This window comes from Gavia stellata, chromosome 18 (assembly GCF_030936135.1).
Source record: "Gavia stellata isolate bGavSte3 chromosome 18, bGavSte3.hap2, whole genome shotgun sequence".
Classification (NCBI taxonomy): domain Eukaryota; kingdom Metazoa; phylum Chordata; class Aves; order Gaviiformes; family Gaviidae; genus Gavia; species Gavia stellata.
Window position 1 is genome coordinate 4,866,995 of NC_082611.1, and position 13,030 is coordinate 4,880,024.

General features: G+C 50.2%; 1 protein-coding gene across 1 annotated transcript; it reads right to left on the minus strand.

Moving 5' to 3' along the window:
* Positions 1-952: 952 nt before the first annotated feature.
* Positions 953-11,624, minus strand: AP5Z1 (adaptor related protein complex 5 subunit zeta 1). The gene is made up of 17 exons (XM_059826357.1): positions 11,584-11,624; positions 11,168-11,305; positions 10,604-10,790; positions 8,279-8,423; positions 7,232-7,344; positions 6,553-6,721; positions 5,980-6,120; positions 5,564-5,601; positions 5,324-5,486; positions 4,876-5,054; positions 4,229-4,371; positions 3,311-3,460; positions 2,978-3,089; positions 2,476-2,573; positions 2,079-2,211; positions 1,685-1,899; positions 953-1,358 (listed from the first exon to the last, which is right to left on the minus strand). The coding sequence occupies exons 1-17, from the start codon at positions 11,622-11,624 to the stop codon at positions 1,091-1,093; spliced, it is 2,433 nt and encodes an 810-aa protein (XP_059682340.1). The 3' UTR covers positions 953-1,090.
* Between the last annotated feature and the right edge of the window lie 1,406 nt (positions 11,625-13,030).

Here is a 13,030-nt window from a genome sequence, read left to right on the forward strand (position 1 = left end):
CCTGTCATCCTCCACAGAGCTCAGCAGGTTTGTGGAGCAGGAAAAGGGCTGCCTAGAGCCCCTGGGCAAACTGCACACACTCCTTACTCTCCTCTGCCCAGGAGCCAGGGCTCGGAGGAGGCTTGGTTTGCACTAGACAGCACTGGGGCTGCACCCTAGCAAGTTCCAGATGTACCAACGCAACCCTCTGCTCCTCACTGAGCCTGACTCTCCAGGCATCCCTGGAGGTGGGAAAGAGCCCCAGAGCCGTATGTTGCTCACAGTGCAGTCAGGTATTGAAACAGACTGTAAATAAACCCAGCTATTTACTAGTGTGCATGAGGGCTTGCTTCTCCTGGGAGGAGCAGAGGGACGTATTTACTTCCCCCATTTGTTAATACTGTACAGCTCGAATGTGTATAAACTTCTCATGCAGATACAGAACACAGCATGGCGCCTGTTTGACACGGGGCTGATGTATGTTAAGAAATGCTCTTGGTGTCAACAATAAACTGGATCAATGAATCTCTCTAAACTCCTGCCTGGTAGCTGTCTCTTGGATCTTGGTGTGTTCACTGTGACAGTAAGACAGAAGAGCTGTGCGGGCTCGCAGCAGACTTAATGGAGTCACTTCTGCTTTCTCCAGCTCGCACAGGCCTTTGCTTGGCTGATCTGCTGCAAGCAGAGAGGCAATAAAAGCAGCACATGCACAGCCAGGGTGTAGCGAGGGCAAAGGGGAGGGAAAAACAAGTCACAGGAGGGGAGGGAAGAAGAGGTACGTCTCCAAAGGGGCACGGTGTGCTGGCAGGGTATGAATGCATACACTCATCCTCCTGCCACATTCACACAAATCCACTGGGATTTTCAATCCATGCTGGCCAGGGAGAGATAAGACAAGCTTAGGAGATAGAAAAGCAACAGGCGCTAAGAGACAGAAATACAAACAGCCTCAGACCAGACGAGCTGCCTCAGCTCTACTTATTCCTGTTTTCTGTTTCATTCACAATCATTCGTTCCTCATTTCCAGTTCAGAGCAGGGCCGCAGCCTTGAGCATCAGCAGTGTCCGATGAGTTACAACAGACGCTGGAGTCTCTCAGAAACCTCATGCCCTCACCCTGGCATGAAGCCAGGAGCCGGCTCTAGGAGACGGGTGACTATCCTCAGGGCAAAAGGGAGGGAGTCATTCACCTCTCTCTGAAACCGTGTACTGGCGTCTACAGGCGGCGTGAACACAAACTGAGCCACGCTTGGCATTTTCAGTAGGTTCATAAGCTCAGTTGCCCGGATAAGGATCTCCTCAAGGTCCTCCTCACAGTACACAGAGGTGACAGCAGGGCTCTGCACAAATGTCCTCATCTTGGACAGGAACATGGACACTCTGCAGGAGAGAAGGACATGGACATCAGGTGGCAGGACCTCTGCACCCAGCAAGGTCACTAATTAAGCCTGTGTACTCCAAAAGACTGAGTTGTAGGTGAACACCAGTTGCTACCCGTGCCCTCCTCCTGATGCACAGTGTTAGTCAGCAGATGAACCCCACTTCCCCAAACTGTGCTTCTCCACAGCTTGCTTCCTCTGTCCTGTTTCAGTTTCAGGTTCCATCAGTTGCCAAGCTTGATTTAACACTAGCCAACATCTGTGTTTGGACTCATGAGATCTGCACATTTCAGCCCTTTGCCCTTCCCTGCCATCCCCCCTCCTCACCTGGGGATCAAGTCCTGGCTGCGAGCTGCCAACTTGGTCAAGGTGGCCATAAGGACACTGATGGCGCGAGGTGCATAGCTGGGGGTGCTGGCCAGTGGTCGGAGCTGGGTGATTTCAAATAGCATGGCCTCTAGAGTCTCAAAGAACCGATTGATCTGCTCCACAGTGCAGCGCTTGTCGTAGGACACAGACATGTACTCTCCAATAGCCCAGACCTGAAGTGAAGGCAGATGTGCTCAGGGCAAGCAGAAGGAAAGGGGATCGAATAATTTTTAGGGAATGGCAAATCAGATTAGGTAATGCTAGGACAGAGGAGAGGAGGAAAGGGAAGGTAACCAACAGATTGCACTGTAGTTGGAGCAACCTGTGGCAGCAACAGGCAGGCCCTGCTTACCACGTGGGTGAAGATGGCCTCCTTGTTCTGGATGTTGCTGACTGTTCCTGAGAACTCCAGAATCTCCTTGGACAGTTCCACGATGAGCGCAGGGTGCAGCTTGCAGAGCATCACCAGCTGCGAGCTCAGCACCCTGGAGGAGAGAGATGGGCAGAGCTCAGACCACGGGCAAGGTGGTCATCACCAAACCGAGGAGGTGCTGGCAGAACCCAGCTACTGGCACAGTGGCTGTACACTCAGGATTCTTCCAGCAGGTCTGAAGGTGCAGTTCCCATTTTGCACCCTCCAAAGATGTGTTGCAGCAGGGACTGGGACACAACTGAAAAGGCTCCTGGGCTGCCTGGCTGCAGCCAGTGGAAGGGCTGGGAGCTTGGCTGGGCCTCCTGTCCCATCTCACCTGTACACGTCATCTTTAAATGCTGGGATCTCATAGAGCTGGTCACTCCTCTGCAGCAGCAGCACCACCAGCTGGTTTATCAGTGGCCCATCTGCAAACTGAAAACAGTCCTGGTTTCAGCAATACCAGTGACTTCCAGCCGCCAAAACCCAAACTAACCAGCCAGATAAGATGGCTGGCACAAAAACAGCCTGAGCCAGCAGGAGGGGAGCAGTGCACAAAGCAGGTATCAGGCACTCATTCTGCTCTCACCCACCTCCTTTACAGCTGGCTGAGAGAAGAGTGTGAAGCCTGATATTGCACCGTGGAGCTTTTCTGCATCTCCAGATGAAGCAGCCACCTCAGTCCTGGTCCACGCCAGTATTAAACCATTCCACCCTCCCCTCACGCAGCCCCCTCTGTTGAAGCTGCAGTGTCTTAACAATTTTGCTTCTACAACTGCTCTTCACATAACAGATCCCTGCGGCATGACTGGGAACCAAACTCCCCCAAGAGGGCCTACCTCTGCCACCACCCTGAAAAAGAGCTCCAGTAAGACAGGGACAGTCTCCGCACATTGCACGACCCTTGGGCTGCTGGCCAGGGATCCCAGCAGCTGCCGAAGTGGAATCAGCCTGTGGGCAACAGAAGAGTTACTGTTGAAGGCTTGTTCCCAGCTACTCTTCTGGCTGCCCTTCCCTATCCGCCCCCCGCAATGCCTTTCAGCGCTTGGCAAAGCTAACACAGGGAAGATCAAATCCACCTCACCCCAGCTAAGAGCAGCTATGCCTTTCCCAGCAATCCCAGTGCTGCCTCCCAGAGCTGGATGTGGCAGTCTACTACAGCAGCCTCCTACCTCTCTGGGGCGTCCTCGGGAGTAGACTTGGTGCGGAGAAGATACTGGAACATGGTCTTGTAGAGGGGATGGCGAAAGGCTTCCAGACAGGTGGCTGGCTTCACAGCTGGGTCGCAGGCAGCCCTCTCGGAGGTAGGAAGAGCAGTTGACCTAGCAGGAGGCACACACAGAACGTGCTGCATTATGAGAAAGGGCCAGGGCATAGCTGGAATCCTGAACAATGCAATAAATTCCCTTTCCACTGAAACAGGGACAGCAAGTTGGCTCAGGCAATAGTTCCAGAACTGTATCACTCCTGGGAAAAGGGAAAATGGTGCTCTGTATCCCTCAGTCATTGAAGCCCACCAACATCTTGCCTCTGGATGACTCCCTTTTCTAAGCACTCCAGAAAGAGCTGCTAATGTCAGGGAAGACAAGGAAGAGCAAAGGTACAGCACTGAGAGCCAGTCCCAGTCCTACCCTGTCTTCCTGGAAACTCACAGTTCCTAATGACCTCAGGAAGAAACCTCTGTATACCTCCGGGAGAACAAAGACAGAAAATAGGAGTAAGAGCAGGGAGGGAAGACTAGGTAGCCCACACCTCCGTGTTGAGGTGGTGGCTCATGGCAGTCACTCCAGCGCGTGACAACTGTTTGGAGCTGGATATGGAGAGGGGAATGACAACAGCTCCCTGAGCCGCAAAGATGGGTCTAGTACTGAAGTGCAAGAGCCGGTCACCTTCTCTTCCCATGCACAGCACGTTACTAGGAAAACCTGGCTGACATCTGTGCAGCTTTGTGTTAACCTGTCTGTAGCAGATGCCTCTTGTTCTGTGACAGCAGCAGCCAGAGGGCAGCTGAGGCTCACAGAAGCATGCACTAGGCTATGGTCAATGTCAAGACCCAACTAGCAAGCGAGAGGAAGGGAAGGTAGCATTACCTCAGCTGGATGTCCAGAGCTGCTGTCAAACAGGGCAGGTCAAGCAGCAAATGGAAGATCTCAATGGCTGTGCCTGCATCCAGCAGAAATGGAAGAAGGTCCACAAACTCAGAGATAAGGGGTGGGCTGTTCCATGCCAGAAACTGCAAGGAACAAACACAAACTGCTGCACTATCCCTGCTACTACACCACACCCCCAGACGATTCTCACACTGTGACCAAAGGGACGGGGAAGGGAAAGTCACTTCTGAAAAGCAAAACCAGAGAAGTCTGAGGGTTTGGTCAAAACCTGGGAGGCTGCTGGAAGCTCAACACAGGCATCTGGCAGCTGGTTCAGTGGCTTGCAAGCTGAAACTTATTAAAGTTTTCCAGAAACAAAGTGGCGTGTCCTAACTGCGTTCACTGTGCTTCCCAACCCACTGGCAGTAATACTAACGCACTCTCCTCTACTGGCAGTGCTAATCACACCCAGAACGCTCTTCCCTCTTGAAACTCACACTTGTTTTTGTAACAGCCCTTCTTGTCTGTGCTCTCCCTAGCACTGCTACAGAGGCACATGGAGGGCTCTGGGGTATAAACAGAAAGTGCAGGGGCACAGAAAGGAACGTGCAGCAGGCTCTGTCCTGTGCTGCTCTAGTAAGTTGTACCTTGAAGAGATTTGGGTAGCTCTGCCTGAATATGCTGGAGGTCTCAGTGAAGAGCTGGCTGTTGTCTTTGCAGAACTGGACAAATTCGAAGGCCAGTGATGGGCTGTGGAAGAGCTGAGCCGGTATATCAGTGAATAAGTGTTTGTAGATTGCATCGGAGTCCACAGCTGCCATTTTGCCTGGGAGGACACAGCACGTTGCTGAGCACAGCCCACCCAGCAGCCCTGCCAACAAGGGCTCCAGGGACTAAGCTAAATCTGGTTTATGTTCTTCTAAAGAATACAGGACACCCCAGCTCCTGGGTCTCCTGGAGTGGGATCATCCATCCCAGAGTACAGCCAAGGCTGAATTACCAACTCTGGCAGTCAGCAAACTGCTAGGACAAAATGCTGTGCTGAGAGTATACAAAACTAGATCGTGGAGGAGAGGGTGAGAGCCGATGACTTACTGTGGTTCAGGAAGAACTGGGCAATGGGCAGTAGTGCCCTGGCATAAGTGGCATCCCCACAGATTCTGCCATGCAGGATTTTCAGGAAGGAGACTGCGCGGTACACGTAGGAGGAGTCCTGTTTGCAGATGATGTCCATGATTGTCACCGCCTCAATGAGACACTGCAGGAGAGCAGAGTCAGATCAGAGTGGGGGAAGCCACAACTCCCAGAGCTTCAGCCCCACCTCTGTGTACTTACAGCTTTCTGCAGGTCTCCATCATCTTTCTTCAGGGGTCCTGTCAGAGAAGGGAGTCCACGTTAAACTTTGAGTCCAAACAGGAACATTAGGCTGTCAGTTTGAGCACTAACGCAGATTTCAGGACAGGTGGAAACACATACTGATCCTGATTCCAGGCTAATGAGAACCAAGTTGCACAGCCCCACCCTGCAAATCAAGGGCAGGAGGCAGAACATGGCCATTGCCTCCAAATCCCTCTCAACACCCCAGCTCAGGCTGGTCAATGACTTGCACCAGCAGCTGCAACAGGTCCCATGCCTAGAACCTGACTGTGGACTCTAGGGAGTAAGGTCCCAGCCCAAAGAGGCAGTGAACCAGAAACATTTTCAAGAACACTACCAAAAGAACTCCAAGGAGGGTTCATGGCAAGACTCACGCCGGTTGCTCTGCTCAATAAGCCGCTGGCAGTACTCGAAGGCTTTCTCCCGCAGACGCTCCTTTGGGGGAAGCACGCGACTAGATGTGGATGTAGTTGAGACCATGGACGTAACAGACCTGTCCATTCCTGATTTGTCATCTACAAAATAAAGGTTACCACGTATCAGCTCACGCCATGGGCAATGTAACCCACACAGCTGCTCAGCAACAGCCTGTCCCCAGGTGCACTGCGAAGAAAAGGAGGCTGGGGAAGAAGGGAGCATTACAAGAACACTAAGGAGATGCTGTCTCCCACCACCCAGGCCTTTTTTCTCAGGGACCCATGGGGTTTTGCCTGAAACCAGGGGACTCACTGAACAAATAATTCCTTGTGGAAGGGTCAGTAAAGATCAGTCAGGAGGTTTTGTGATATTCCTTCCCAAAGTTTCCCTGCTCCTAGTCCAAGAGCTCTGAACTCTTGCCCATATTCCTGCCACTTGCTGGGTTGCTGGTGCAGCCACCTAATCATCTCAAAGCACACACCCCTCTTGGGTGTGCAATCCACACTGGCCTGCAGCCCTTCAGTTCGTACCTGAATTAGGGGTCTTCAACCCCTTGCCCCCATAGCACAGCAGCCAATTTCGCAGCATGGAGAAGGCTTGCACATTGAGCCACTGGTCCTGTGTGTAGTACTGACCCACTGAGAGCACTGTGAAGAAGTCTGTGGCAATGGCACCATCCACCTCTGTGACAGGACCAGGCTGTAAGAAAAGATGCAGCAGGTCAGATCCCCAGGGAGAGGCTAAGTGAGAAGGCAGGGAAAACTCCACTGAGCCCACAGAGACAAGTAGCCCTCGTTTATATGTACTATGGGGCCTGCAGGGGGGCAGTTACCTGGAGAGAGAAAAGCCAAATGTGTTGGATCCTCTTCCCCAGCTGAAATGCTCCAAACTTTCCCCCTCTCTCTGACACAGGCCTCATCTGCAATCACCTTTTACTCCGAGGTACATGGTCACTAAAAGACTCTCCCCTCAAAACTACTTCAAGGATCAAAGCTCTGGCTCTATAGCAGAACTCCTAAATCTTGGAGCTATAAATCCCCCTACTTTGCTTTCCTATGTGTCTTGATCACTTGCCCCACAAAAAGTGACAAAGAACAGCAGCACTTCTAGGTTACCATTTCCCAAAAGAAGCTGATTCTGGAACCTGAAACAGCAGGTAACTGACTAACAAATGCCCCTGTGAGATGACCACACCAACTCAGCATTTACCTGTCTGGTTCTGGGATTGGAGAAGAAGCCTCCAGAGGGTTGAGCGACTCCTTGCTGAATACTTGCATACCTCAGCCAGTCGGCCATCTTTTTACTGATTACATTGGTCTGCTCTGTACAAGGAAAGTCACAGGGTCATTGCTAGATCGGGCAGTGAAGCAGCCTCTGCAACATACCCCTGCTACCCCTCAATTGCTGTGCTTTTCCTCCAGCCTACATCACTGTGTCCCTGATCCAGCAATCAGTAAAGAAATTGGTACCCCAAGGTGGATGCCCTATACTGGTCCTCATACTACTTCAGAGTCCAGGATCACTCACACTCATTTCAGAGCTCTGTGTCCCTCTCTCACTCCTAGCCACTGGGTCAGTCTCATTATCGTTTTGCCTGTTTCCTCGGACAAAAAGTCAGGGAGTGAGTGCTGGAACCAAGGACTTCTGGTACCAGCTCAGTCAAGAGGTACTGGTTCGTTTGTCTCCATCCACAGCTGCTATTAGGAGGAAGGGGCAAAAATACTGTCAAATCTGTTCAGGCAGCAGCTGGCTTCAGCTCTGCAGACAAAGGCATAAATCCCTCACAGAGAACATGCAGAAGCTAAGGCAGGTAATCCTGCCTGCTTGACCAGCCCATACACCCTGGCCCAGCGTCCTCCCCAGAGTTTCTCCTGCAGAACTGCACAACATACGCAAACCTCACAGGAAACTCCCAGAAACAGACTCTTGCTCACAACACAACTCCTCACCACTTTAAGCCTGGAATGCTCTCCTATGGTTCACTCACCAGGGCATATCGCTCACCGCTACCCATACAGTCCCGCCTCTCTTATGAAGAGTACCCCTAGTTGTTTTTGCTCCTCTCTTGAACAGATTTTTTTTTTTTTTTGAGTCACGGAATATATCTCACCCAGTAAGTTCATTTTCCTTGTGTCAAAGATGTCACTTCTAACAGCAGTTTCGAAGTCCTACTCCTAGCCAAAGCCTTCAGAAAGCCTTCTGATCACTATAGAGATCACAGACAGATGGTAATCTCAGACCTTCCTGTATATTTACCTTCAGTTAGAGATTCTGGTGAAAGACTGATGACATTTGACAGGACAGGAAGAAGGTACCGAGCACTCTGACCCTCAGGCAGTCTTTTTTCGAGGACTTTTACAATATGCTGCCCCACAGCAGACACTTCAGCCTTCTTATTTCCCTTAAAAATAAAGCAGAGGTAAAGCAAGGCAGATAATCTCCTACTAGCGCTAGAGACCAATACCATACAAATTCTTCCATCAGGCATCAATACCTATGTCAAACATAAAAAGAACTCACAGCATAGACTATTTTACCACATTTTATGGAGATCTGCAATGTGAATTCACAGATCCCAGGAGGGGAGAGTACTTTGATGCAGCAACACGTTTGTGGACAACCATCACCTGAAGTGGAAATTAACAACTGCAATGGATGTCTTCAAATTAAACACTATGATCCACCAATTCCAGAGCAGAGAGTACTAGCACTAACTGCTCCCCATGTGGTCAGTTTGCTAGCTCAATTGTTAAATTAGAAATTTATGAACAGAAAATGGACTGTTGTAATATGATCTAGGACTCTCTGGTTAGCCCATATCCTCACAATGTGGAAGATAAAGCAGCTTCCTCCTTTGGAGGCTGTTATAGCTGTGGCTCTGAGATGCTGTCGAACCCTTCTGTCCACACAACTTTGTTAAAGATGACAGGTGGACCCAGACTTTTGACAGGTTTTCTTTCTCCGTGAATGTCATCACACCAACAAAAAGTAAACCTTTTTCTCTGTTGCTCAGGGTCTTGGACAGCTGGCTGCTGAAGGCAGTGAACAAACACCGATCTCTGACACTCCCCATCTAATAGTCAGATTTGTACCAGATCACTAGAAGGAGATTGCAGGCGAGCTTCCAGTGAGGAATTTCATGGGGAACCTCACCCATGACTGGGGCTACTTTCTGTGCTTCTCTCATGAACAGACGTGAATAAATTGACCAAAGCAACATACAGACAAGGAAGTTTAAGGTTCAGCGATGGGGATCTGTGCAGTGAAGGAAAATGGAAGAGACAACCCTGCTCCTCCTGCAGATACATTGCTGCAGCTCGCTGCAAATGATGGGGCTACTTATGTGTGTTGCTGACACAACTGTTGTTGCTCAGAGGAAAACCTGACTGAACTCAAATCAACAGCACGTTTCCAGCTCCTAATGCAACACCAGAGGCTGTGTTTTCCGGAAAGCCGAAAGCTTTACAAAAAGAACATCAGCTTTGCAGAGCCAAGGGGGGCAGAGGGGCAAAGAGAAGGAGGATGATTTCCACCCAAAGCAGTGACAAATGAAAATATGCAGAAGATGTTTTTAAAGGTTCTGCTGAAATGTGGCTGCTTTCATGAGTGAGGCTGTTGCTCACTGCACCCCATGTTAGAGAATTGATACCGAAACGGCTAAAATATTGTAAGTTTTAGTAACAACAAAAATTGATTAAAACCCCTTTGCAGTTTTAGTTGTAATCTAACAAAAATTAACACACAGGGTATGTTTTTACATTGTAGAACTGCAGGACAGTCTCAAGGCTGGATACGGGAGAGAGGTGCTTTGTAAGGCAGCATATAAGTAATAAATCACTGTTTTCTGTTTCTATGTTTTAATTTCCTCTAGCTAAGCAAGATTCAGAGGAGTAATCAGAAATGTAGAAGGCATTTCTAACCACACAATGAAACTCAGAATGAGAAGTTTCAGAAAAATATTTTGTCTTTAATAGGCACAATAATAGTAAAAGAAGAAGTAGAAGAAGAAAAAGAAAAGTTTCCAGCTTATTCCCCAGAGGGCAGCAAATGCAAGCAGCACTCAAAACAGGAAGGTCCTCATGTTTTCTCCATGGAGAATCTAGATCTTTAAAGTGCTATCCACACCTACAGCCCTACACGTTTCATAGGTTCTATGTATATTTCTTTACATGTGAATGTGAAAGCCAGTACTATAAAAAGAAAAAGCAGTACTAATAAATTCACTCTCAAATCTTTTACTCTACAGGTTCAAGCAGCCCTGACTTGGAGTCTATTATAGCAGCTAGGACTAAAGTCTTCCTTTTTGCTTCCAGTTAGTTACAAGCTTGCTTGAGGTCCTCAGTCTCTACACATCACAGTTTTAAGCAGTCTTTGTTATCAAATACTAAACACAAAAAAGTTGCCATTTTTTCCTGCACAGAGCAGAATAATTAGGTTCCTTAAATGAACATGGAAATGCCTCTGCTTTTTCCGAGATACTTTCAATTGATTTTCACTCTCCTTGAGCTCAGCAAACAAGGAACAATCAGAAAGCAAATCCATATTGACACGGGAAGATTTCTGACTTGACAGTTCATTTACCTGAGCCAAAAGGACAGAGGATACCAGGCTCAAGAGCTTTGTATCTTGAATGTCATCACAGGAGAGGATCAGGTCATTGCAAGGTGACATCTCTCTCAGGATGGCAGCACATAACACCTGAATCTGCTCAGGATACTTGGATGAACACAGCACTGTCTGCAACAGTTCCACAAACTTGCCATCTAGCCTGTAAGAGTCACGGTAAATCATCACTGCAAGGCAAGAAAAGATTCAGGCATTTACTTCCTGCATATTCTTGGTCTTGGGATGATCTCCCTTGACAGTGACCCTGACTAACACCATCTTATTATCTTCACTTCTGAATTTTGTTTCTTAGCGCAGCTTGAAAGAGTGCTCAGTGACACAAACGCTTGTTACCCTCACTGCAAAGGGAGGTAGGCACCTTCTGCTTAGCAATGGGGAAAAAAAGGCAGAGGGGCTTTACATTTATACCGAGCTCAGTAGTTGTCAAAACAGAGTGGTTTTTTTAAAGCACTAAGCCCTCCCCGTCCGAGAAAGTACCGCTTTGGTTCTTGCGAACATCAGAGACACAAGGCCACTCACTTGCGGGGGTACTTGGTGGCGGCGACGGTGAGGTGCAGCCTCTGGAGGCAGTCGGCGGCCTCGGGGCCCGGCTCCGGGCCCTGCAGGAGGGCGGCGACGCGGGAGGCGAATCTCCGCAGCTCCTCCTCCTGGATCTCCCTGGCGGGGGGCAGCGGGCGTCGGGGTCCCGGCGGCGGCTCCTCCGCTCAGGGCCAATGCCGGGCCCTCCTCGGAAGCCCCGGCGCTGGAGGGGTGCACCCCCAACCCCCCACCCCGGTGAGGCAGCGCCCAGGCCCGGCTTCCCCCTCAGCCCCGGCCCGACCCCCGCCAGCCCCAGGCCCAGTACCTCCGACAGGACCCCCGCCCGCCCCGAGGGAGCCCTGACGCCCTCCCCCGGGATGCCAACACCCCTCCCGGTGCCCCAGCCCTCCCGGTACCTCGCCTGCTTGAGGAAGCTCTCGGCCGCCGCCGTGAACATGCCGGATGCTCCGCCGCGCCCCCCGCCTCGGTGCGCCGCCAAAGCGGTCCCCCGGAGGCGGGCGGTCCGGTCGGGCCGGCTCCGGGGGAAGGCGGCTGCTGCTGCACGAAGGTTCCGCCCGGCGGGGAAGTTCCGGGGGGTCTGGGGCACTGCGGGTCCCAGCCCTGGGGAAAGCGGGCCGGATCCTGCCGGCAGAGAGGAGGGAAGAAGGGGTACTGGCAAAATCCTCTCTATTGGCTCTTCACTGATTATTTCGAGATGCTGCTGCTACTACTCTCCGCCTCAGGAGTCCGAGGCGAAGCTTGGCCCCGAGGCCATCCCACATGGCATGAAGGAGAGCAGCTCTCGGGACTCAAACCTGTGGGAAACACCACTGCCTGGCAGAGACACGGCAAACTTTGGGTATTTAAGAGCCTGATGATAAAAGATGCCGTATTAGCCTTTTCTGCAACCCATTCAAAAACCAATGCTTTCCAAAAAGAGCAAGAAGCGTCAAAAATAGCTGCTCAGCAGGTGGTCTTCAGAGCTTCCAAAAGGTTAAAAACGCATTAACATTTCCCCATTGGAAATGTCTCTCCTCGTGACTGCTACTAAGCCTGAAGCGCTCGCTGCCGTGCCGTGCATCACCCTGTGGGGAGGAGATGATGTCCTGGGAAGAAGCTTGGGGCTTTGCCCTTTGGTACTTCTCTGCGCGACCGATGCTCTCCTGGCATTAAAGTTCATTAACAGCGTGCGTTGGCAATGAGCCAGCAGAGCATCAGCTCCCCTTCACCTTCCGAGAACACAGCAGCATCCGTCACCCCAGCTATTAACAGCCAGAGCTAGTGCAGGCAGCAGGCTGAGGCACAGAGGGGGCAAGCACGAGCATTCAGATTTGTCCCCGCACGCCATCTCCTCTGGCTGCAGTAGAGAACATGTCAGAGATGATATGACAATTTTAAAAGATGCCCCTCCCAAATGGCTCTGTACAATTTTTTTTTAAACATTAGTTAGTCAAATACAGCTACTTTATATCAGCTGGGGTCTTAAAAAAAGATATTCCTATTCAATTTTGGATCTCAGAATGACTTTGTTTAGTCAAAATAAACCCTGAACTTGAATTGTAGCTCTGTTAGGAGGAGAAGAGAGGAAAAACCTAACTATAAGGTAGGTGGATAAAGAACTATTTTCTGACCTCATATGCTTAAATGAAACAATTATTATAAATTACAGGGAAATGCATGGAAACAGTTTATCTTTCAAAATAACAATGTTTCACTGCATGACAAAATGAAAGCTAGAGCTGGAGGAAGTTTATAATCCCCAGGGGAAGCATTAGGGATCTCAAACACACAGATGTTCACTCCGCTGTGAGGCAACAGCTTCCCAAATAACTGACAAGGGATCAAAAGCAGGATATCTGTGAA